We start from the raw sequence: 24,718 nt of genomic DNA on the forward strand, positions 1-24,718 counted from the left end.
ACAATGAATGAAAATACAATCATCAGATCGGGACAAAATCACGGTGCACGGCGTGGTTTTGACTGTTTGCAATTGCAGCACAAATAGCAAAGCTTCGCGGCTCGTTCGCGGCTTTCAACTCGTCGACAGCACTTTCCTACAATCGCACAGTGTTGGCACATTCGAGGCGAAGAGATTTATCTTCCACGCTACCGGACGCAACCCATCCGACCACTGTGTGATGTTTAATGCACTGAGGGCACTGCCGGATACGCCCGTTGGCTTCTGGAAGCGGTCACCGCTAGAATTGGGCCCGTTCGGGGCAAATTATTTCGATCATCATTTATTGGCGTTGGTTTTTCGGCCGGTGATCGGATGTGCGCTTCGGGATTTGCATTCGTACGTAGATCAATGATATTAATATTGAAATCGGCCTTTCCATGTAACAAATGGGATGATTTACAAAGCATTGTTCCATTAGCTACAAGGCGAAACCGGTCATCGTTTCGCAAGCCTCCAGTTGATTGCACCGTGAACAAAAACGTGATTGACGCGAGCTATTGTGTGCCCGTTTTCCGCGACTATTCATCACAAAACCAACGATATTCGGTGCTAGCTTTTCCTGCATTTTCATTCCCGCACCAAGCATTATCGGGGAAAACGCAACAGTGCAATGCGGTGGTGCGTAATTGAATACCCTGCGGGGTCGAGGGAATTAAAAAAAATACTGACTCTGATGGCTTGACTGGTGCTTTGACGGGGAGGTTATGCTTTATTTTTGCTTGGAAAATGTGTTTGGAGAAATTGATAGTAGAGAGAGAGAGACAGAGAGAGAGACAGAGAGAGAGAGAGAGAGAGACAGAGAGAGAGACAGAGAGAGAGAGAGAGAGAGAGAGAGCAAATATAGGACAAAAAAAGTCAGAAAATGTGCATGAAAAGTGTTCAAGTTGGGGAGACTGTTTGTGTGTGACGGGAAATAGTTTCTACATTGACGCTTAGGTATTGCCTATTCATCATCGATATGTGCAAGTGATCGTTTACATCGTTAGTACAGAATGCGGCCAATTGGGTGGCATAGCAATGAGCGTAGTTCGGAATCGGTACGATAGTGATTTTATGCACTGTAGTTTGTAGCTGGTATTAATCCCTTAGTGTTTGAACGGACTGCAACGGTAACAAGCAATGAAAAGAAATGTATGATGAAAGAGTATGAAAGTGATTGAAAATTGGCAAGGTTTTGGCATCCTATTCAATGCGTACATGTATTGTTTGAATTTGAATGCACGGGAACTACCTACCAAGTATATTGTTAGAAAAGCGTTGGATCAATTCCTTTTGGTAGATAGTAAGCTGCTTTAATTTAGGTCACGCGAACAGTGTAAAGAACAGCTTTTAACCTTTACACCTTGTTGTGAAAGGAAGATCTATTTTGAGAATAAAACGAAGAGAACGTTTAGCGCCTTGTTTAATATTTAAGCAATTCAAAATATGTGATAATAACAGGCAAAAATGGTTAAAATCTGCGGTTTTTCTTCTCCGGTTATAAAAACACGAGACTCGACCTTCGTAGTTGTCACAATTCTTCCTCTTTTTATTGGAGTTCGTGATTTGCTTGAATATAAATGTCAAGTGAAAACTTTCTTTAGCAAGCTGTTTATAATATTGTGATTCAGTACTTCAAAGACGCCTTTATGGCATCAACATTCCGGCCACCTTGAAATAAGGTACTTATTTCAACTCATCATTGATGGGTAGTAAGGCAATCCGAGTGACTGGCCTTGTAATGATCCTTCCTCGAGGTGTTCGTAGAGAAACCACACGAACAACATTGTCCTTGCCAGGATGTAGAGTTGTAATGACACCAAGTGGCCATTGGGCTGGAGGAATGTTGTCTTCTTTCAAGACAACAACTCTTCCTACTTCTATGTTGACGATAGGATGGCGCTTGTTGATTGTTCGTCCTTGCAATTGCTGAAGATACTCAGGGTACCACCGTGACCAGATCGACTGCAACATCTTTTGAGTGTGTTTCCAATGAGTTAAGCGGTTGTCAGGAATCTTGGTCAAATCAGCTTCGGGAACCATTTGGAAGTTTGAACCAACCAAAAAATGTCCAGGCGTCAACACCTCGATGTCTTCTGTATCCGTTGGAATTGGTGTCAAAGGACGCGAGTTGAGACACATTTCTATTTGTGTACATAAGGTCACAAAATCCTCGTAGATGATAGGCGTTGTCCCAAGTTCCTTTAACAAGTGTGTCTTTGCTGATTTGACCGCAGCCTCCCACAGTCCTCCAAAATGTGGTGCTCTTGGTGGAATAAACTTCCAGGTGATTTCATTTACCGCACACCAGCTGAAGATGCTCTCTCTCGCCTTCGGATTCGCCTTGAGCATGGTATAAAGCTCATGTAGCTGATGTGAAGCACCTTTAAAGGCTGTGCCGTTGTCAGAATGGAGTTGATCCACCTTCCCTCGTCGTGAGATAAATCTCTGCAAAGCCGCGATGAAAGCTGCTGTGGATAAATCACTAACAACTTCGATGTGTACAGCACGGGTAGAGAAGCATACAAAAATGGCTATGTACACTTTGCGTGGAACTGAGCGCCTGGTGTTAAACCTTACGAAGAACGGCCCACAGTAATCAACACCTGAAGCTGCAAATGGTCTTGTTGGCTGTACACGGCTTGATGGTAGGTCTGCAATTGGCTGAGTGATAAACGGTGGTCTCTTCTTAAAACACGTGATGCATCGGTGGTACGTATTTCGGATGAGATTTCTTGCCCCGAGTATCCAATACCTTTGTCGTAGTGTAGCTAACATAAGTTGCGGTCCCGCATGTAGGAGTTTGGCATGACAATCTCTGACCAACAACAATGTAAGTGGGTGTTTCGACGCTAGTATGATCGGATGTTTCGTTTCAGCAGGAACATTGGCGTTTCGCAATCGTCCACCAACATGGATGAGCCCATCATCTTGCAGTATCGGGTTGACCCATCTCAATGGTGAGGAACGAGGTAAAGACCGGTTGGACTTTAGGGCATGTAGTTCCTCAGGATACATCTGTTGCTGGTGGAGCAAACATAGGCATTTCTCTGCAGTCTTAAGCTCCTCTGTAGTCAGCCATGTCGAAAATACTTGCTTCTGGTGAGAACCTGTCTTCTTATTGTATTGGTGATGTTGCAAGTAGATAATGAAGCGTCGATAATAGGCTACAGCACGAACAAGTTTCGAAAACTTCGAATATCTGTTGAAGAGCTTCTCATAAAACGAACTAGCAACTGCGGTCATGGCAACAATTGTTGAGTTTCGACATTCTTCATTGACCACAGACATGTCAGTGTTAGGAATACAAGTACTAGGCCATTTGTCGCTTGTATCTGACAGCCAAGATGGCCCAAACCACCAATGGGAAGAGTGTGAGAGTTCGGTCGGATCCAAACCTCTCGACAGCTCGTCAGCTGGATTGTCCGTCCCAGGAACGTGATGCCACTGACTAACATCAGATGCTTCCAAAATCTGTGATGTTCTGTTTGCAACAAACGTTTTCCATCTTGAAGGTGTTGCTTGAAGCCACTGAAGAACTGTTGTTGAATCTGTCCAGAACATTACTCTTGTTGGATTACCCTTTACTGCTGTTAGAACCTTTGGTAGAAGTCGGACACATAGAAGAGCAGCACATAGTTCTAATCGGGCTATAGTGTGATGAGTGGATATTGGAGACACTTTAGACTTGGATACCAATAAGTTGGAACGAATGATGTTGTTGGCTACGACTCTTACATAACAACACGCTCCATATGCCCTCTCCGATGCGTCACCGAAAAAATGCAGCTCATATTCCTCAACATTCGTTCCAAAGATGTAACGTGGGATTTTCAGCTCGTTCAATAAATGGATGTTTTGATGAAATTGTTTCCACGCGTTCTGTAGCTTCAATGGTAATGGTTTGTCCCATTCGTACTGCTTCCCGTTTTCATCCGTAATAGACCATGCTTGTTGCATCATAAGTTTCGCCTTACACACCACAGGACCTACCAGGCCCAACGGATCGAAAATTTGAGCAACACAAGAGAGAAGCTTTCGTCGGTTCATAACAGGTGGTGGCAGTGGGTTTAAACTTTTGTAGCTGAAGACATCTTCTCGAGGATACCATGTAACATTTAGCGTAGTCACAGTGGCCTCTGCTAGTAGGTCATGACTTTCTCGTATGGCTAAATCTTCGTCAGCTATGTTGTTTAGAACGTTGTTCGAATTAGATGCCCATTTTCTCAAGATGAATCCGTATTCTTTCAATACTGACGTTATTGTCTGTTGTAGTGTACTAGCAGATTGTTCATTTTGAGCACCGGCCATAAAATCATCCACATAAAAATTGTTTTGAATAACATCGGAGATGGTAGGTTGCGACGATGATAAGTCAAGAGCGATTTGTTTTAGTGCACGTGTAGCTAAAAATGGTGCCGAAGCAGTCCCATATGTAACTGTTTTTAGCTCGTAACAACGTAATGGTTGATTTGCATTTGGTCGCCATAGGATCCGTTGAAGCGGTTGGTCTTCGGAGTCAATCAACACCTGGCGGTACATTTTTTCTATGTCTGCTGATAGGGCGACTGCATAGCTTCTAAATCGAAGGATGATAGAAAATAGGTCTGGTTGTACAGTAGGACCTACCCTTAAGATGTTGTTGAGAGAATAACCCGATTCAGTAAGACATGACGCGTCGAAGACCACTCGAAGTTTCGTTGTAGTACTTGAATCCTTCAAAATTGGGTGATGGGGCAGATAACAATGAGCGATCGCGTCATTTACTGGTTCTGGTACCAATGCCATGTGTCCCAATGTCTCGTACGATTTCATGAATTGACGGTACTGCTCATATATTACGGGGTTACGTTGCAGACGTCGTTCTGTATTGTAGAATCTGCGCTCAGCTATTTTTCTAGACTCACCGAGAGTTTCAGCAGGATCTGACGATTTAGGTAGCTTCACGATGAATCTGCCCTGTTCATTACGAACTGTTGTTGTCTTAAATAACTGCTCGCACGGATCATGATCTTCGGGATGCACACTTGAGGTAGGAACCGTATCCAGTTCCCAAAATCGTTGAACGCTTGCTTCTAACGTGTTTGGATGCGTTGCCACATTTGATGATTGTCGATTGTCAACAGGTTTTATAGGAACCGCGCCAGCTATTGTCCAACCGAATTTGGTGTTAATCAGTGATGGATGATTTGGCGCAATAGAAAGCCTTTCTGGACAATGTACCAACCAGTATGCTTCACAACCAAGTAAAATGTCGATAGGACCAGGTGTATGGAATGATGGATCCGCTAGTACAATGTTGTTGATATTCCACTTCTTGGTATCAACCTTAACTGTTGGTAACTCAGCTGTTGGAGAATCGATGACTAAGAAATGCAACTTCATACTAAATTGTTGAACACTGGATGATACGATTGCTTCGACAGAGCGGTTAATATTACTTTCCCGTTGACCGATTCCTGCGATACATATGTTTGTGTCTGTCATTTTGTTGGATAGTCGCTTGGCCAATGCGGTCGACATGAAATTCGACATTGAACCAGAGTCGAGTAACGCTCTTGCTTGATGAGATTTTCCATCATCATCGATCACTTGAACAATTGCAGTCTGTAAAAGTACGGTAAAGTCGTTGGTGCAAATATGAGATATCGAATCGACTTGTTGAATCATGGGTCGTCCCTCGTTATTCATTGCAGGTTCTTCTAGGTGCAGCAATGTATGGTGATTGCGTTTGCATTTATAACACTTGTATTGAGATCTACAGCTCTTTGCAGCATGACCATTCCCGAAGCAGTTGAAACAAAGGTTATTGGAGCTAACCAGCTTTCGTCGATCACAAACGTTCATTGCTTTAAAAACTTCACATTGGTAGAGTAGGTGTGATTGATCACAAGCGTGGCAGCGATTGGATGTAGAAGCTACGCTGGCATTCGCCAAGCTCCTTGTTTGCTTGTTGCCGGCCACCTTCGATGTACTTGGTTTGGGAGTGATCAACGAAACTTGGGCTGGTGCTGCTAGAATTTTGATTCTAGTTTGCAGGAACTCAACCAATTTGGGAAATTTATCGGCATCATCACTAGCTGAAAATTTTTCCCATTCCAAAACGGTGTCACGATCCAACTTATAGAGCAGCAAATTTGCAAGGGGTGTATCCCAGTGATCGATAGGTTCATTTAATTTACTTGCTCCTTGGGTGAGACGTGTGAACTCATCAGTTACGCGACGTAACTCTTCTATGGAATCGTCCTTCATAGGTGCTACCGAAAAAATTGCTTTAAAATACTCACGCTTGAGGGCTCGGACATTATCATATCTATCTAATAGCTCCTTCCAGGTGGTGTGATAGTTTTCGGCAGCAATGCTTACATACTCAAAGCGCTTGGCAACTTCACCCTTTAGCGATGCTAGAAGATACTCTAACTTCATAACATCAGGAATCTCAGTAGATGATGCAATCATAGCGGTGAACCGATCCTTAAAGCTGAGCCATTCCGTGATCTTTCCATCAAATGTGGGCAGATTTATCTTAGGTAGACGTACATGCGGTGAAGCAGCGACAGGGATGGTCGTATTTGGCTTAGTTTCAATCACTGTGCTGTTCATGTCTTGAACGTTGGATGTAAGAAAACCCTTGATGAGACAGTATCGATCGTACATATCATTCCTTTCCTTGAGCAAGCGTGTCAGTTCCTCTTCCGCTTCTTCCGAATCTTCGAGGGCTGTTTGAATCTTATCATAAGTCTTCCAACAATTTTCCAACGTTTGCAATCTGACATCGCATTGAGACGCTTGCTCAGCGGTGTACGAGTTCATGTAGTTTTCTAGGTTATGGAATTGTGAGGTGACGCGCATCATCTTCACTTGGTTCGGCGTGGCTTTCTTCGGCGTCATTCTTGTTGATGCAATATCGCCGTGTTGTTCTTTGCGTCAATGATCGATGGATTCGTCCGCAGATCCGGTTCGAAGGACCATAAAATGATAATAACAGGCAAAAATGGTTAAAATCTGCGGTTTTTCTTCTCCGGTTATAAAAACACGAGACTCGACCTTCGTAGTTGTCACAATTCTTCCTCTTTTTATTGGAGTTCGTGATTTGCTTGAATATAAATGTCAAGTGAAAACTTTCTTTAGCAAGCTGTTTATAATATTGTGATTCAGTACTTCAAAGACGCCTTTATGGCATCAACAATATGTTTGATGATCATGATGTTCAATAATTATAAATTTTACACATACGAAGAGTGGAACAGTTTTATAGAAAGAGTGGTACAATATTATAATATTTGTGAAATATGTGTAATTTTTTTTTATTTATATTTATAGGATGACGGCTTCACGCCGTATTGTCAACACCGCATGTGTTGACTTTTACAAATTCACAAATTTTAACAAGGCATTTCCTCCCTGTTATTCTGCCTTATCCCGGGCATGCTCGGTTGAAATATGTGTAAATCCTAAGATATTTTTATGGAACACAGTTGAAATGTGACTCTTGACAGACGACCGTACTGTGATATCTCAGCGGACATGCAAATTTATTCAGTGAACACGCAAAACGTTTAGCAGCTGTTTTCTTCATCAGACTGATTGTTCTCGTACATCGGTAGTCTCTATTTAGTTTCAAATTTAACTTCACATCGAGTATGTCCCCCAGATCTACACCACGATAGGCTTCCCGGAATGCACGCTTGAGATCGAACGCGATGCAAGCGAACAACAATAGCGCCAATACCAGTTGGTCGCCAATACATTTAGCGTGGCAGCACACTCGTTCCAATGAAATGGAACACATGCCACACGATTTTAACGTAAGGCATTTCATCGTCGAATCCCATGTAAAACCATGCGAACTGCAGCCTGAAGCTTGGTGTCGTCTAATAGGACTTTAACGTAGTAACGAAACAAGCAGAATAGTTGTTTCTAAACGTCATAGATAGACGAAGTTTAAATAAATAAGTTTTTTTTCCGCGAAAGTTATTTTAGCCTTTTCTACCTGGCTCGCTCTATTGAGGACGTCCATCAGGCTTGTCTAGAGTCTGGTAGTGGGTCACTGAAGAGCATATGGTGGGGTATAAGTCCCGCTTTCTTATCTAACCATAATCCCTATCCATCGAATCCTTCCGGCTTCGACTACCGGCATGATAGCTGTATCTCTTAATAGCTCAGCCTACTCTTGGTTTTCGAATACCTCCAAAGATAGCCCTTACAATCTTGAAACTGGCAAGAGTATTACCATCCTTCCTCATATAGTCCAGGACCCTTGCCCCTATAGAGGACTAAATATCGGTCGCCGAAATATGGTACATTTTGTATGTTTAATTTATTTATTATATTGAATAATTCTTAACAGGCTTTATAGCTCTATTGATAGCATCATATACATTTAACTACTTTTAAAACGTAACATACAGCAATTTGGTTAGGCCGTTCTTCATGAAAAAAAAAAAAACAGAAAAGACAAATTCTCGATAAGCTTTGCCTCGAAGCACTAAGGGTCTTGGCGTGTGCTGGTTTGCAATTTGCATGTTGATGGACTTTGCTTGATAGTTGGAGTTCGTGTACTTCGTATTAAGATTTCCCTTAACACGGATTTTGCTGCTTACTTTTTTTGTCGGAATTTATGATTTCGAATTATTCGTAGTTAATTGATACTCTACTTCCCAGTTGGGCTCTATCGCGATCAGAGCTTCCGGTGAATTGTTACTGATACTTTGTCTTCGTCGAACTGACCCTCAATTCTGTCCTCTTGATGTCACTTTTCAGACAGGAGAACGTCTCGCTTACTGAAGTAAGAGGTCAGTCCGATGAGGGAAAAGTGCTTGATGGGATTATTTTAGTTTAATGTCTCTTGATGGATTTTTAAACAAATCGATTTTAGACACATTCATGCAGCAAAGGAACTGTTTGAGCTAGCTTGTTGAGAACACCTCATTGCATCTATTCACTGTATTCGGATGAGTTGTACTCATATTTCTATGAACCATTACACTCAAATTATCTCGTTTTCTATTCCAATTATACCATTTCCTGTAAATTTGCACTTCAATCATTTGAACGATAACATACTAACGCCCTCTTTCCGATGCTCTCTTCCATTTGCTTTTATTGCAGCGGTAAATTACCCATCCACACCCGGGGCCATTTAGTAGTGAAATCAAACAGGTAAGCTAAGCGAAAAACTGGACATCGATTGGTTGATTCGCGTTGCAATTTTCTTTTAGCGAAAAACGAATGTGTGCCAAACGCTGATTGATGAGATAACTTCAACGGAAACGGTTCGCACCGGCTTGTGCAAAAGAAATAGGTTTTTGATGCTAATATCAAACGATTCCAATCAATGCGTAATTGTAGGAAATTGTGCCTGTAACTGTGGTGGAAACAAGCGGGATAGGGGCTGATTGTTACTATGAAAAGGGACTACTACATCACAACGGACATTATTGTGTGCGGCTGAGTTGTAAATAATTGGAATGAATGGCTGCTTCCGTGCATTCGTTCGAGTGCCACTCTGCGACTGGATGTGATGATTGGTTCCCCAACCGATACCTGTAGGTCGTAAAGCTGTTCCGGCAAGCCTGAGCTTATTAGTCGAGTTGTAGTTTCGATTGTTGTTTTGTACGAGAGTTTTTCCCCCCTTTGTTCGTGTTGCGGTACGTCTGCTCCACGAAGGTCACTAACACTACGAAGCCACTTTTTTGTGTTAGCAGTAAACAAGAGTTAAGGTGAAACTAATTAATTAGCATAAATGCTTAATCAGCCCGTTGCCCCGGTCGTTGACACTATCGTTGTGTTCTATCGACGCTGGAAGTCTTACGAAACGCAGCATGGCATGAAAGTACGTCCAAGGTACCCAATCCACTGGTGACATTTCTATCCAAAGGTACAAAGTTTAGGCGGGGGGATCCAAACTTCAAGTACCGGCTGGCAGACGTGTTATGCCATTTTTTAAGCACAAATTGCACAAGAAAGTTTGACACAGGACACGACTGCCAGCTCGGTGTGGACGTAAACAGTTTACAGCCCTTCGATAGGCGACCAAGCTGCACGAGCGCGTCATAAGCCGACAAGTTCACCGTGACTGTTGACGGTGGCTCCACGGTTGAGCAGGAAACCTTCCCATATCCTGCAGTTGTTTGAGAGCTCATTCTCTGTCTCTCTCTCTCGCTGTCTGAACAAAGCGAACGGAAACGGCTTAAAGCGCGCCATCTGGTGGAAAAAGCTTGAAGGCACACTCATGTAAAGAGCGTTTTTATGATTTCCTTTACCAGGGTCGCTCACCAAACAACAACGACGATGGCCGACCCCCGACCATGGTGGACAATAAGTGTAAGCTGCAAGCTGCATCTGACAGGTTCTACCGGCGGCCGTGAGATGTAATGCCCTTGTCATGTTTCGTACGCCGGGTAAATCAGCGCACAATCAGGGTTTTGCCGACCAACCATCCCGGTGGTGGTGGATAGTGTTTTGCCCGGAGCAGAAAGTTTCGGTTTTTTACCTCCATTTTCTTTTCGCCCGCCACTCGGTACTCGGGTTTTGTGTTGCACAGTGCAGTGCACCGACGACCGGAAAACCGGAACGGGCCGGAAGCGGATATGTATGTTTGCGGGTATTGGTAGTGAACGTACGGAAGCATGCTTTATGGGTGGTAAATTTGCATTTCGGGAAGGAAATAGCGTGCGCAAACAGCGTGCCAGCCCTCTTTGCCTTTGCGGTTGTGCTGTCTTATTCGATTAGCCGGATACCGGGAGAGACGGTAACCCGTTCGATGCTGCTCGAATGTGGCTTCTGTTTGTTGTTTACGTGTTTATGAAGAGTTAGACTACAGTGAAGATAAGGGCGAATGGAAGTTCTACCTGTTGGAAGTTGTTAAGCGGGGTAGCGATACATCACCATGCCCGATCGTGTCCATGGCTGTGGTCGCCTTGGAGAGGATTATAAATTCAGGTTGGGATTGCTTGCACATTGTCTATGCGAGAAGGCGGAAGGCAAACCACATGCGAATGTAAATATCGTTATTGATTTTAATGATACTAAGTGTACAAAGGATTTATCGAGGTTTGTTTCTTACGTGGCAATGAGGCGAATTTATTGAAGCCGTTTGAACGATGCAAGTGTTGCTAAAATGTAGGTATTCAAGGATGGTTAAGGCATTCAAGGACTAGAGCGATGAAGTCTAGAGTTTATAGCTATAACGAGGAAGGCCTTCATAAAGCAAAACTGTATATCGAATCCCATTCAAATACAAAACTGATCATCCAACTACGGGAAAACTAAACCACAACGGGCCAACATCTGTTGAAGTTTTAGAGTCAAATGAGAATTCAAGAATTAAAGGATTGGTAAAGAAGCGTGTATCGTTAAAAACGTTGAAAATACCAACAAATGCAGGAACTCTAAGAAATACGATAGCATGATGGAGTAGGACGAAAGTTTTCCCAGAAGACAGTAGGTCACCTAAATAACTTCAGACCTAAGATGACCTGCTCTCGAAATGCTGATGAGAATCTCGTCAATTGCTGGCTAGAGGTCCTCTCGAGATTGACTCCGTATTTTGATGCATTGATAAACGATAAGTTCAACAAACAATTAGAGGCTCCACTAGCAGTTGATAGCACGCCACTGCCACTTAGCATTGATGAGACACTAAAGGCTATCTGTGGGAGGTTTGACTCGGAGGAGGAAACTTCGGGGACCGTCTTCAATAAGCCAATCCAGATCCTACGTATACGCTGATGACATAGACATTATTGGTTTGAGGCTCTCCTATGTATCAGAAGTTTATCAAAGGTTTGAGCGAGCAGCACTATACCTCGGGTTGGAGATTAACGTGGCAATAATCAAGATTATGGTGAATCGGTGGCCTTTGAAGTTGTCCAAAACTTCACACTTTTTTTATTGATGAGGAACGGCCTGGTCGTATTGCTCCAAAACTTCACCTATCTGGGGTCAAAAAACTGCACCGACTTCAATATTGATATTGAGTTACTCGCAAGGGTGCTGGAAGCCAACAGGTCATACTACAGGCTGTGGATATGGAGGGACAATAGAGGGACCGTGAAAATGATGAGCTGTACGAGATACAGGGTGGTTTTCTAATCGTGCAGCGAAACAGATTTGTCAGATTCCCTGATGGCCTGGTCATGTCATGACAATGTTACCAAACGACCCAGGCCGTAAGCTTAGCCACACGAACAGGAGCGGCGTGGTAGGCTCAAATAGAAACGGAGTGGTTGTCTATTTGTGTCCGCCAGAAAGGTTGAGTTAACGGATTGTCGGACGACGGCGCAAGACCATGGATAATAGTAAAAAGGATAAATGTTCGCCTGATTTTTTTTTGAAACCAATTGTAACATCCTAAAACTAGTTCAAGTTTGTAGTTTAAAAAAGCTTAGAGCATAGGAACTATCACATTTAATTTAATTGGCTTTTGTTTCTTAATTTGTATTTAAGATAAGCGATATGCTTAAGCAAAAGTTAATGTCCAGCAATAAATATTATATTTTACAAAAATTAACATCAGTTTTCAGAATCCAGTAACAACGCAAATCATTGCTTTAGATATAATCAAAACGGCTTTTAATTTAAGTACAATAACGATTTGCTTAATGACTGTCTCATGCTAATTAGTTGATTAAATGAATACTTTTTTTATGGCTTAAAAGTAAAATACAAAAATCAATTAATACAGCCAATTAAGCCGTTCGTGAACTACAGATACAGATGAACTTAAAAAAATATTTATTTGTTTATGCTTTTTTTTCATCATTCCAACGAACTACGTGCTGTCTGTTTGCTACTTGTTTGATCCATTTCTGTGAACTGTTGTCCTCTTTTTTCCCGTGAAGTTTGCGTCATTCATTAAAAGCGATACTTCATTCTGTGGCTTTGTTTTAATCGGCTTATGGCCGAGAACGCTGGACCGAGTCTGGCTGGCCGGGTTTTTTTTATAAATAATTAAACGAAAAAGTGTTTGACTTCCAGTGAAAACTGTGAAAAACAACGCATGTTGGGTAAACGGCAACAAACGGTACAGTGAACCTTTGAGGGATGGTCTGTACAACACCGACTTGAACATCAACTTACCTAGGAGAGTTGTTTTTTTGGTTTTTTGCTAAAACTGAATGCTGGTCACAAAACATTACTTCAAACAACCGGCTGACCTGTCATTGTAACGTTAAAAGTTGTCTCATTAAAACAATACAGTGTCCTGCGAGGGCGTACATGACTAGAGAGTCAACCAACAGGCGCTGTTGTTGTTATCGTTTGCCGGTGCGCACGGCACCGGCCAGGCACGTCGTCTTGCACTGCAAGCGATGGGACATGCAGATGCTGCCGAAAGTTTAATTGATTTTCTGTAACTAATGTGCGCTCCCACGTACGGGTCCGATGCAAGTCGAACGGTTTGGCTCTGTCTGGTGGACGAAGGTTACGCAGCCAGGGACAACTTTTGTACTGTGTTTGTCATAATGCTGTTTCCTACTTCTGTTTGATGAATCGTTTGAAGTTCGGGTTGAGGCTTTTGAAGATCAAAGTATTTGTAGTAGGCAGTTAAATTAGATTGTTTGTTGAATAACTTGACGTGGGCAAGTTGTATATTGTGTCCGGGGCAAATAGCTTAGCAAATGAATGGGGTATGGGCAAGCAATTTTTTATGGGTGTGGCTGAGAGTTGAGCGTTGGCTGTGTTGTTTATCTGGGAGAAAATTGAAGTGGATTTTTTAATTGTAAATTTTTCTACTTCAATATTGTCTTTATTGATTGTAAGGAGTTGCATCGATAATCTTTTTTGAAGAGTTGGTTAAGGTTTAAAAAACCGATATTCAATCTTTTATCAAGATCCCATACTCTTTTAACGGATTAGTCCCAATCGACATGGGTTCATGCCTCGTTGTTCCACCTCCTCTTGCCGAGGGCTCCAATTCGAAACTGTAGATGAAACTGCGATTTTAGAGCTCCATTCCACAAAATCTCTCATGCATTGCTTATAGCTAAACTGGTGGGTCTTGGATATTCAAAGAGTTTATTGGCTAGGCTATAGTCGTTTTAAGATATCCATGTTAGCATAGTGAAGATAAAATAAAAATGAGTTTCATTTGCATTACATTGTTCGTCGAGTGCTTCCTAAGGTTGTAAGCTGAACCCGCAACATTTTCTCTTTTTTTGTAAATGATTTTGGTTATGTTCTTCCCCCATTGGTTCATTTAATGTTTGCTGATCACATAAAAAATGTTTGTCCTATATCAGCTTTTGTTTCATGTATCTCCTCACTATCGACCCTTGACCGCTTTCTTCTACAATTCCTTGATTCGTTAATTTTATCCTCGAAATTGACCACAGTTGATTAGTTTAGGTCTTATAGAACCTATATATAGCACTAGAGGGGGATATTTGTTATAAATGAATGAAACGAAATATACGAAAGGCTCTAGTTCTAATATGCGGCAAAGCAGCACTCATATATTAAGAAGAACACTATTGTGCAGTCTGGTTTGGAAGATGGCTCACTGTGTCAAGTATTTAATCGAACCGGATGACATCACGCTGTTGTCGATAACTTTCGTATGAGAGCTTTACTTGACTGGCATAATCTGGTAGTTGAATGTTAAACACACAGCTCCCCGGTGGTCTTAGAGTCGCCTTAAAATTATCAATCTACCAACCATCTTTCGAGCCTTTTATCATCTTTATTAAACCAACCCTACTTAATCACTCCTTCCTACGAAAGCCTCCGACCGACTCAACGCCCGACACTAGAATGTCACCATCAATCACCGTGCACGCATCGCACTCATGATGGATGGCAGCTTACAACGAACACAATTGACCGAAAGCAGGTTGAGAACAACGGTGGAAGCCCTGTGGTTACATTCAACAGGGTTCCATCCATCTTCAACCGTACCAGCCAGATATCGATAGCAAACAGAGGAAGAAGAAGCAAAAAAAAGCTCACCTTCAAACGATGATATACACGTTTGGAAAGGAAACAAATTACAGCCACCTGTCGTCGCATTATTTTATTTTGTTTGCTTGAATAAGTTTTCGTTTTGTTGTTTTTCCAGCTATCTCGCTCTCTCTCTCTCTCTGGAAGGAAACGATTTTCACAACCATTAACGTTTGAAGAGGAGACCGTTTCCACCCGCTAAAAGGGATGAAAAGACGGAGGTAAAAAAACGGATTCGTTTAGCGTGCGGACCCATCGTGTGCGATGTGAAACCTTGAAGAGCATGTCAACGGCACGACGATCTAGACGAAAAGTTGTTGAGAAGCCGATAATGCTTCTCCAGTGACAGTACGAATCCTTTCCAACCCCTCAGTCGCATAAAAGGGGCTGTTTTTTTTTCTTGAAATGACACTTTTACCACTCGAGCCCTCCGGAGGACCCGCACTTGCGTCGTAACCCACTTGCCACGATGATGATAGTCACGCATCACGTGTCACGATTGTGTTGTCGTCCTAACGAGGACTTCACACTGTTGTCTCATCCCTGGCCCTCTTGGGGGATGGAAGGTACCAGCCTAGGGGTGAGGCTTGGCAAACGACAGCCATCTCCTATTCCAATCGTCACACACATGGGCACAAATGGCACGCGATGTCAAGACAATCGGACGGACACATGCGAGGGACGGCGTGGCGTGAATATTTGTACAAGTGTAAATAAATCGATTCCACTTGAAGCAGCTGGCATCTAAGCCGCTCGCATTTGTGCAAAGTTTTGTGGAAAAAGTAAGTAAAGTTTCTTCATCGACCGTAAGTAAGCGAGTGTGGGAGCGTAAGTTGCTGTTTCGGCTGACATGTGAACCGGTGTGTATGTGTGTGTGTGTGTGTTCGTGGAAGTGCTGACGAACAAGGGTCGATCAAGTTCGATGAATCTGAGCTGTAACAATCGGTGCTTGGATCTATTCGAGCGGCGTTTTTTGCTTTGGAATGAGTCGAGCAACTGACGTGGAAAACCTGACAGTTTCAAGGGTGCATGGGCTCGATGTTTATCGGATCCATCGGAAGGAATGGAGCGAACAGCTGGATGGAAACGGGCAAGCTATCTGATCGTGTACAGGCGGCGTGCAATTTACGTTGTCACTATGCACCCAACCGGTGGACGAGCACCTGTCGGAGAACCGGGTGTGGAAAACAAACCTTTCTCGATGATAAGATGAAAAAATATTCTGTCAAAAGAAGCGTGAAAAACTTACAAATTCTTTGCATGGGTATCGACGATCCAGAACAGACTCGTCCTCAGGATCAGCAGGTAGTGATGTCTGGTGGGAATGGAAGCGTACCGGAAACGTGTTCTATCAGACGGTGCCACTAGCTCTGGTGACACACTTCCTGTTTTCTGTTCCCTTTTTTTTCTCTCGCACCAAAGAATACAAGTCATTTGATTTGTCCACCTGCCCGGTTGCACTACAGTTGGCTGGCTGGCTGCTGCCGGTCCTGCTGCACTTCCTCCGATGAGTGTTGTAACATCTTATCATCTGGCAACACTTGATACGACGCATTGTTCCCGGCTCGAAGCCAACGCGTGAGCCGGCGTTGAAACGGATTTAGTACCATCCGTCCCCACCCGGTTCCGGTTGTACGTGGTTCCAGCTGAATGGATTTTTGTATTCTCCTGCTTCCTGGAATACTTCCGGCCTTCGTTAGTTTTACTAGCATTTGAGATGAGAAGATGAGGGTGAGGTGGTCGGGATCGGTAGCCGCGTTCACCGGATATGGTTATGCTTAGACGGATTAGAATGAGGAGAATTGCTATGAGGTAGGTTAGGATACGCAAGACTGACGGTGAAGCCAGGTGAATAAGATGAAGGCAACGGAATTTGATGAATGGTTGATTTTGCACGTTCTTCCGGCAGCGCAGCTGGAACGAGCAGATTTAGTGGATGCTGCCATCCAGCATCCAGTTTTACGTACGAATGGTTCCTGACGGTTTGACATCATGATCAGGTAGCGCTGTCGAATTTCGCTTCCAGACAATGGTTTGGTCGTGTTGAGTATGATTGGGTGAAAAAATAGATGTAAATCAATGGTGAAACAATCGTGGTACAAGTACTCCAATCAGGACATCCTGCGGCATGGATTCAAATTTCAGGAGATGTGCAAAACTTTGACGTGTTTAATAAGTCTAGTGAGGCAGAAATGGAAGGCATGACACAAGAGTTCGTTAGGTCAAGAATAAGCCATCGAAGCGTTTCGCTGGCTATCAAACTGTAGGACCGACTATCATATCCCGTGTGAAAAGTGTCCAGCGTACAGGAAAGAAAAAAAATCAGGTATAGATTCAGAAGAGTTTACATACAAAACATAGGATGGGAATACCCTAATCTTATGCTAATATGACTTAAACAGATATGAGGAGGGATGAGAAGCTAAGATTGTGGTCTATTGTTTATTGTCATTATAATTCAACGAGCCACGCAGGGCCCCCTTGTAGTCTAATTGCTAAGACACTTTACAGTTACAAGGACGGACGGATCGAATACAATTTAAAAGCGCAGTGCGTGACAAGTCCGGTTGGTGACGATTACTGATACAATTATATTCACGGCACATACGGAGAAAGGGATCAAAGGTATCAAAACGGGTTCGGCGATCCTCTACGTCAAGCAGCGTTCTTGGGCAAAGCGGCCTGGTTGGGACGTATTAGTTGAGCCCAGAGAGTAGTGCTGGGGAGTCGATCCGGTAGTCCAAAAGTCCCACAACAAATAGTTGCAGTTACGCTGGTTCAGCGACTCGATACCCAAAAGCGCACAGCGAGCGTCGTAGTCCACTTGGACCTTCCAGAAGCGCAAAGCCAATTTGCGTTGGACGGATTCCAAACGGGCTAGGGGCCGAGCAGCAGATGGCCACCATACAATGGAGGCATACTCCAGCACCGATCGAACCAAGGAGCAGTAGAGCGTCTTTTTGGAGGCGATGGTTTCTGTAGACTGCAATAGTACGCTCCAAGTACCAGATACCATAGAGCACAAAGCTAACCTGTGTTTCAGAGTATCCAACTGGGAGTGACTGAGTTATTTACCATAATTATCATTGGGTACAGTAATGTTATGTCTGGCACCTTGTTGTGCACCAACAGGGACAGCGTTGACCTTTGGCTTGACAACTATCGGTGGCTAGAGACGTTTGTCCAGACCATTCGTAAGCCAGTGGAAGGCGACTCCATTACACCTTTGGTATCCGGATCGCTGCCCACTATGATCCGCAGTAAGCTTTTGGTAGTGATGTTGGATGTTGGAAGATATGTCAGGTGCTAGATCACCGTACGAAGGCTCGGATACGTTGAGGAAATGGAGCCTACATTCGGAGGATTCCCAGCACAAGCAATGTATTTGGCACCGACTTATTAGAACCCTTACCCAGCATCGTATCAATTCACCTGCAGCGTTATAGTGGTGATGGCGTAAATGTGATGATTAAGCCCACATCGACTGCATGTGAGTTCTACTTCCATCCCATAGAAATTACAAAAGCAAACAAAAATAAAGGAATGACGATTTCGATGCTCAAGAAACTTTGTGTACTGAAAGATATCATCGCCAGAAGGATCTTTTCTTGGAAGCAGTATTAATATCCACGTCATTTGAAAGATCATTCTCACATCCTTCCTTCTTCTTATTTAGCCTAACGACCTCTTTGATCATGCCTGCCATTTCTGGCTTACTAGACTAAATCATTTTGAAGGATAGTCATTACTACGGGGGAATGGTCTGGATGGGATTTGATCCCTGGTCCTACCGTATCAAGACCGGGGACCGGTTGTCGCCTCCAATCAAGGCTGTACTTCTCTCTTAATTGTTTGAGAGGAGAATTCAATTTTCTTTAGCATTAGAACCAGTATTTGGCTGACATGGGACTAGTTTTGAATACTTAACGAACATGGTGTGCCTAAGTTTACTATTTTTCCAGAAAACATTTAAAAAATACTATCTTCATCATTCTTCGAGCTTTAATATCGCTTTAGCTGTACAGCATCGTTATGAGCGAAATAGATTCACTTGAAGGAGGAACAGATGAAAATCTTTCAAAATCAGACAGACTGATGGCATTGATGAGTCAGCTAGAACATTAACAGACGAGCATGCCAAGAATGCCAAACGGTGCATATCATTTAGAAAGAGCACACGGTGCTACAACACTATCTCAGTGAGTCTTTCGAGCTGTTGACGGGCAGTAGAAATCTCTAGATTCCGAATACTAAGACCCAATTTTTGCAATTGCAATTCATACATTCTTTAACGTTGTATTGCAACGAAAAAAAGATCAACGTAATACGCTATCAATAAATTGCATCTCACTTCTACCGTGATAAATTCGTTAACGAATGCTTTGACTTTATGCTTTGATAATTAATCATTCGTTTCATCGCTGACCACCGCCGGAATGACCATGTCCACAGCCCGCAAATGAAGTGTTAGGGCAGCTTTACGTCTCATCTTTCACCAACCGTCCGATGGGAGGACAATGTCAACAGTAGGCAAACCCTTCGTCAAGTTAATCACAGCGCACACGATCTGGGAAGTATTGTTTTTCAGCTGCTGCTTCATCAACGAGCAACGGTTCCGCACACCAGACCGGGGCCTGGTGGAAACATGGCTTCCAATTAATTTGCCACATGATCCAGCGTCGTGCAAGTCTCGGGAGGCGAACTGTGAAAGTGAACACCGGGGCTAAATGGAGCGGAGCTGTAATGCTGAACGTTTGCCTTGCTTTGCTTTGTGTTTTTTGTTCCCTTTGGAAAGGAGAAGGCCCTCCAGCAAAGTCTCGTTGTAATGGGAACTGTTCGTTTGGGGGTTGGTTTTTCTTTTTGCTGCACGCTTCCCTCTTTACTAGTAACGAGACAACAATGTACCGCGTTCCGGTTCAATATCATTGATCACGCGGGTTGAGCAGATTTTTTTTCCTGGTTTAAGGTTCGAAGTAAGTAAGTAACCAAAGGGGGCAGATAGGAGATAGGAAGACAAAGGGGGACACGAGCGAGGAGCGGGTGCGAAGAGGGAAAGAGAATGCCAACAACAGAGAACAGCGAAATGATCAAATCAGGCTCGGAAGTAATCCTCTTTCTTAAGTTATTTGGAGCTTTCTTGTGTTCCCCGTGGAAGGTAGTGGCACTGGCAGGGCTTGTGATGGGTGAGTGGTGGTGGTGGTGGTGGTGGTGGGTTTCCCATTGCCGTCGGATTCCGATTGCGTATTGCTTTGATTTATGTGATTACATCGCAAGACTGGCTGCGAGCGAGAAGCCAAATTTTGTTTCATGTTTGAGGATGGACTTTGATGGTGACAAATATAGCATAAAAATAGGATAGACTTCAATGGGAGTTTATAGCGTCTTATTCAAAAAAAAACATTCGATTCTTTATATTTTAAATGATTGAATAAACTATTTGCCATAACAGAATACTTGAGAGAAAGTGTGTGAAACGAAGATGTTGATCGTGTAAATAACGAACGGGTGCTAATTAGAGTATCTTAGGGTTTTTTTTCGGTTATTTTTAACATACAACCAGATAATCAGGTTTTGTCATAAAAAGGTGATCCACATGATGTACTAGACTTTATTATTTGGTCAATGTGGGAGAAGCTTTCCAGCGGGGAACGGGTATCACAAAACCTCAGGTTAAAGATTAACGAGGCAACAACCAGAATGATCTGAGCACCACCAGCAGCCCTCCTAACTAACACTGATGTACACACGGGTGATGTATAGATAGGTGATCTTTGCTTTGGAAGCGTCTAACATTTTAGTTCTTTAGGGTCAAAAGATAATAGCGTCACAAATATAGATGAGATAATTATTCGCCAGGGTCCTAGTTTTCCAGACCCCAACCAATCGTGATAAAGCTTGAGAAATATTCTCCACTCTGAGCAACTGTCCCCCAACGGCAGAAGCAGGGACAATTTACCAGGAACATTTTCTGATTTTCGCCTTCAAAACATGCATTTTATCAACAAAAGAAAGAAATGTCTTGGATGCGTTTGAGAGAGAGATGCTCGGATCAATTCGTGTGCATGTCATGAGAATGGCACTTGACAGTCTTGTTGATGCGTCCTGCAGAAAGGACTAGCTGGACGAAGTCGGCGGATTGGTTATAGCTCCTATTAACAGTTGTATTTGGCCTCATGATTACAAAACACTTCATCTTCCTCCTTGTCCATAAAACCTCGAACGGTCTCGGCCTGCCTCCTAAATTCTGAAAACTTAATTTTAAAAACTCAGAGGTACCATGATTCCACAGTTAAACGATGCCGTTCGGGATTCGTAGCATAATTTGATGTTTTCTCAAAGTTTCTGATACATTATTGAGCGGCCCTTGTTAGCAGAAGTAATAGTGGAAAGTTTTTCTGTTAAAAATTACGGTCAATTACTAAGTTACACGAGAAACTGTAACAGCTCCAACGTTTGTTTTGGTAGTTTGGAAGTGAAAATATTTTACTTTCATATTACTGCAACGTCTTGCCACCGTTCTCAACCGTTTGCCCAACTCCAATAACATACTTTATCGTTAGATTTCGTGCATTCTGTGAGCCACCGAACAGACCCGAGACTCAACCGTTCCGGGCAGCTGCAAACATGAAATGCGAAAAAGTTTTGCAGGTCAGAAAAAGGGGCCATGAATAAACCAACGCCATTAAAATCGGCGACCTCCTGTGTCCACGTGGACGTACGTGTTTACCGGAGCGCTCGTATCGTTCCGGTGCGTGAGGTAATAACGCAAGTATTGACATCTGGGGTGGCAAGAGAACCAGCAAGTGCTTTCTGCAGTTGTGAAGGGAAACAATAAAGCAAACATTCACCTTCGCGCTCAAAAAACATCATCCTCCAGGTGTGCTGGCAGAGATGATTTATAATTATAGCAGACGGTGGTTAGAAGCTTCGCAAAAAAAATAAACTCCGGCACATTAGGAGCAAAAAAAAAAAAAGGTTGACCTTGGTTTTTTGAACAACGTAAAACGCGAAAATCGACATCCCGCTGCTTTGGGAGGTCGGGCTGACGATGGGCTTCCCACTTATACGGAGGGTCTGGCGCAGTGAAAAAAAAGAAGCTTTTACGAAACGAAAGTCCTTCTGCAGCCCGGACGTCCGGCAAACCAGGACGCTCACAAATAGCTCCGCAGGGGTGCACCCGGTCTGTGACCATTTGTGACCGGGGCCGGCAAGATTAAAAGGAGCGTGAATTTTGCACGTCACGTTTCGGTTTATGTGCTGCCTGGTACGGTTCTGTGCGGTCCATTTTCGTTGATACATGGGTTCTCTTTTTGAAAAATACATTACGTTAAAATTTGCTACCGCTTTGACCAACTGCGCTGTCGATGGATTAGCGTGAGTGGAGTGTGGTGGGATGCGATCCGATCTTTATCACGCACGTACAGAGCGTTGGATGATCAGCACACTGGAGTGGTTTGGGTGGTGCGTTGAGTGGTCGTGCGTGCGTGAGAAGAACGGTACGTCATCACCTTGCTAAATGGAGTTTTGTTTTGAAAGTTTAAAAGTTCTGAGCCATGTATGTACAGCGTCAAAGTCAAACGGGCGTTGTTATAATACTTCTTCTTTATGATTATTTTAACTTATTGAATAACGGTGTAAGTTGATAATTTTTAATCAAATTATTCCCCAATTTTCTTAGAATTATTGATGATTCTTTTTCGCTCTATTCTTGGCCTAACGACCTCTCAGATTATGTCTGCCATTTCTGCCACACTAGACTTAAGGATATATCACGTAGTTCATATCCAAGTCAGTCCTTGCTAGGAAGGAACAGTCCAGATAGGATTTGAACGCGATCCTGTTGTATGAAGAGCGGCACCCTTGTCCCCTCAACTATCGCGTCATCCCAATGGCACTGATTAGAAAACAAACGTTGAAAGTTAGGTTGTCTAGTAGAGAGATACTGCAGACCTTACAGTAAGCATCAACGGCAGTAGTTTGGTTGTATATCACCAGTGCTCCATGGTAGAAGCCTGGTAGTAAATAGCGTAGCTTATATTTTAAAATCTGAGGGACAGCCAACAGACGCACCATATTCCAATCCTACACGGATCAAGGAACAATTAAGCTTTTTCATGCAGGTTGGGTCGCGAAACTACTTCCAGTGACTATGAATATCATTCCTAGAATTCGATGCCGTAAACAGACTAAATGTTGCAGCGTTATTAGTGGTAAATGCAAACACTGCAGAGATATTTAGAACAACTTAACCAAAACAATACAGGGGATTTAAATGAATATGTTTTCGTGCTTAGAGTTTTAGCCCTGAGCAAAAAGTTCGATCCAGTGAGGTCTATTGTAACCATCGGCTATAATTGCTTAGAGTTAACATTTTTATACTGCTAGCGAAAGATGAATTTGACTAACAAGCGATAAATTTCGGTCGTTTAACAGCGTTGGGTGATCGTAGAATGTAGTAAAATCAGGAGAAAATAATCAAAGTTTCTGATCAAGATTGTTATTCAAGGCTGCCCGTGTTCGAGACGCTACCGTTCAAGAGATAGTTACGCGTAATGAGCGGTAAACAGCAGTGATCAATATATTTTTGGAATTAACTCTATCATAGGACCTAATACGATGATGGCGTATCTAAGGCGTTGTAGCAACTGATAGCCAAGACCCAGAAAGAGCTGAAGAGCTAGAAAAAATCATTTTAGTGGCAGACTAAGGGCTAAGCTAGTAGTCGAGGACATGATGTTGATTCTAAGAAAATACACCAGTCAAGACATTTTTTTTCCTTGAAACTATCAAAACAGAAGACTTATTAAAATAAACCTTCAAGGAAAAGACCTTATCTATTTTTTATGATTTGCTACAAATATGTCCTTCGCTCACCCGTCACATGCGTTGAACGGCGCATTAAAGCAGGGATTCTCCACTCCTGATGATACCATGACGAGGTGCGACCATTCTAGAACAATTCTTCCTAATCCTTGCCAAAACCCATTCACGCTGTCCTTTGCAAAGTGTTCACAGTTCTTGAGCAAAAAGAAAAGACAAATAGAACAAAAATAAATAAAAGATACGTGAAGGTGATCCGTTCGCTGGGGCATGCTCGAAACAAATCATAAGGCACCGTTCGCACCGTTCGGGCCACTGTGTGTGTGTGTGGAAAATTGATGCCATTTGATGGGAAAAGATCACATGCCGGTAGGACGGGCCAGCGATGTTTTCGCCTGGCAGCAAACACTCTGTAATACCTCATTTACCAGCGTGTTAACCGGGCGTGCATCAGACGACAGGGTTTGTTGGAGCGAAAGCACGAAAATCATTATGAGATGCTTGTCACATACGGTGCCGCGACGTGGGCTTAAAAGTGGCATTTTGTCGCCGTGTCGTGCTGTCGACGAGCGTACCCGGCGTGCGCTAACAAATGTCTTTCGTTCGGCATTACAACGTTACAGCGGTGGGGTTAGCGGAGTATGGATTTGTGTGGAGGATGATCGAGAGAGAGAGAGAGAGGAACACACGCGCACACACACTGGCACATACGTGTAATGAAGCACCATCGTTTTCTCCATGTTACTCAACAGTACACACAGGAACAAAAAACAAACAAAAATTGAATAGAATCAGGCTAGCGAAGGCGAAAAGGATGCCACAGAATCGTTGCCGTTTGAGGAGCGAAAAATCCTGCGATGTATAAAAGATGGCCCATTTGGGAGGTTCACACCACCACAATCGCCCTTCCCCTTACCCCTCCCAACCCCCACAGCAC

General features: G+C 43.2%; 2 protein-coding genes across 4 annotated transcripts in view; one reads left to right on the forward strand and one right to left on the reverse strand.

Annotated features, from left to right (window-relative positions):
* LOC118503178 (neuroligin-4, X-linked-like) overlaps positions 1-24,718 on the forward strand; it is a 170,577-nt gene that overhangs the window by 16,240 nt on the left and 129,619 nt on the right. For 2 of the 3 annotated variants that reach the window (XM_036036151.1, XM_036036152.1), the window contains exon 2: positions 9,133-9,183. The exons of the other annotated variant lie outside the window; for it this stretch is intronic. The gene's annotated coding sequence lies outside the window, so the exon portion shown is untranslated. The remainder of the gene's footprint in view (positions 1-9,132; positions 9,184-24,718) is intronic. 3 annotated transcript variants of the gene reach the window in all.
* Positions 4,682-6,912, reverse strand: LOC118507398. The gene is made up of 2 exons (XM_036045851.1): positions 6,204-6,912; positions 4,682-4,737 (listed from the first exon to the last, which is right to left on the reverse strand). Exons 1-2 carry the CDS (start codon positions 6,910-6,912, stop codon positions 4,682-4,684), a joined length of 765 nt encoding a protein of 254 aa, XP_035901744.1.

This window comes from Anopheles stephensi, chromosome 2, assembly GCF_013141755.1.
Source record: "Anopheles stephensi strain Indian chromosome 2, UCI_ANSTEP_V1.0, whole genome shotgun sequence".
In the NCBI taxonomy this organism is placed as follows: domain Eukaryota; kingdom Metazoa; phylum Arthropoda; class Insecta; order Diptera; family Culicidae; genus Anopheles; species Anopheles stephensi.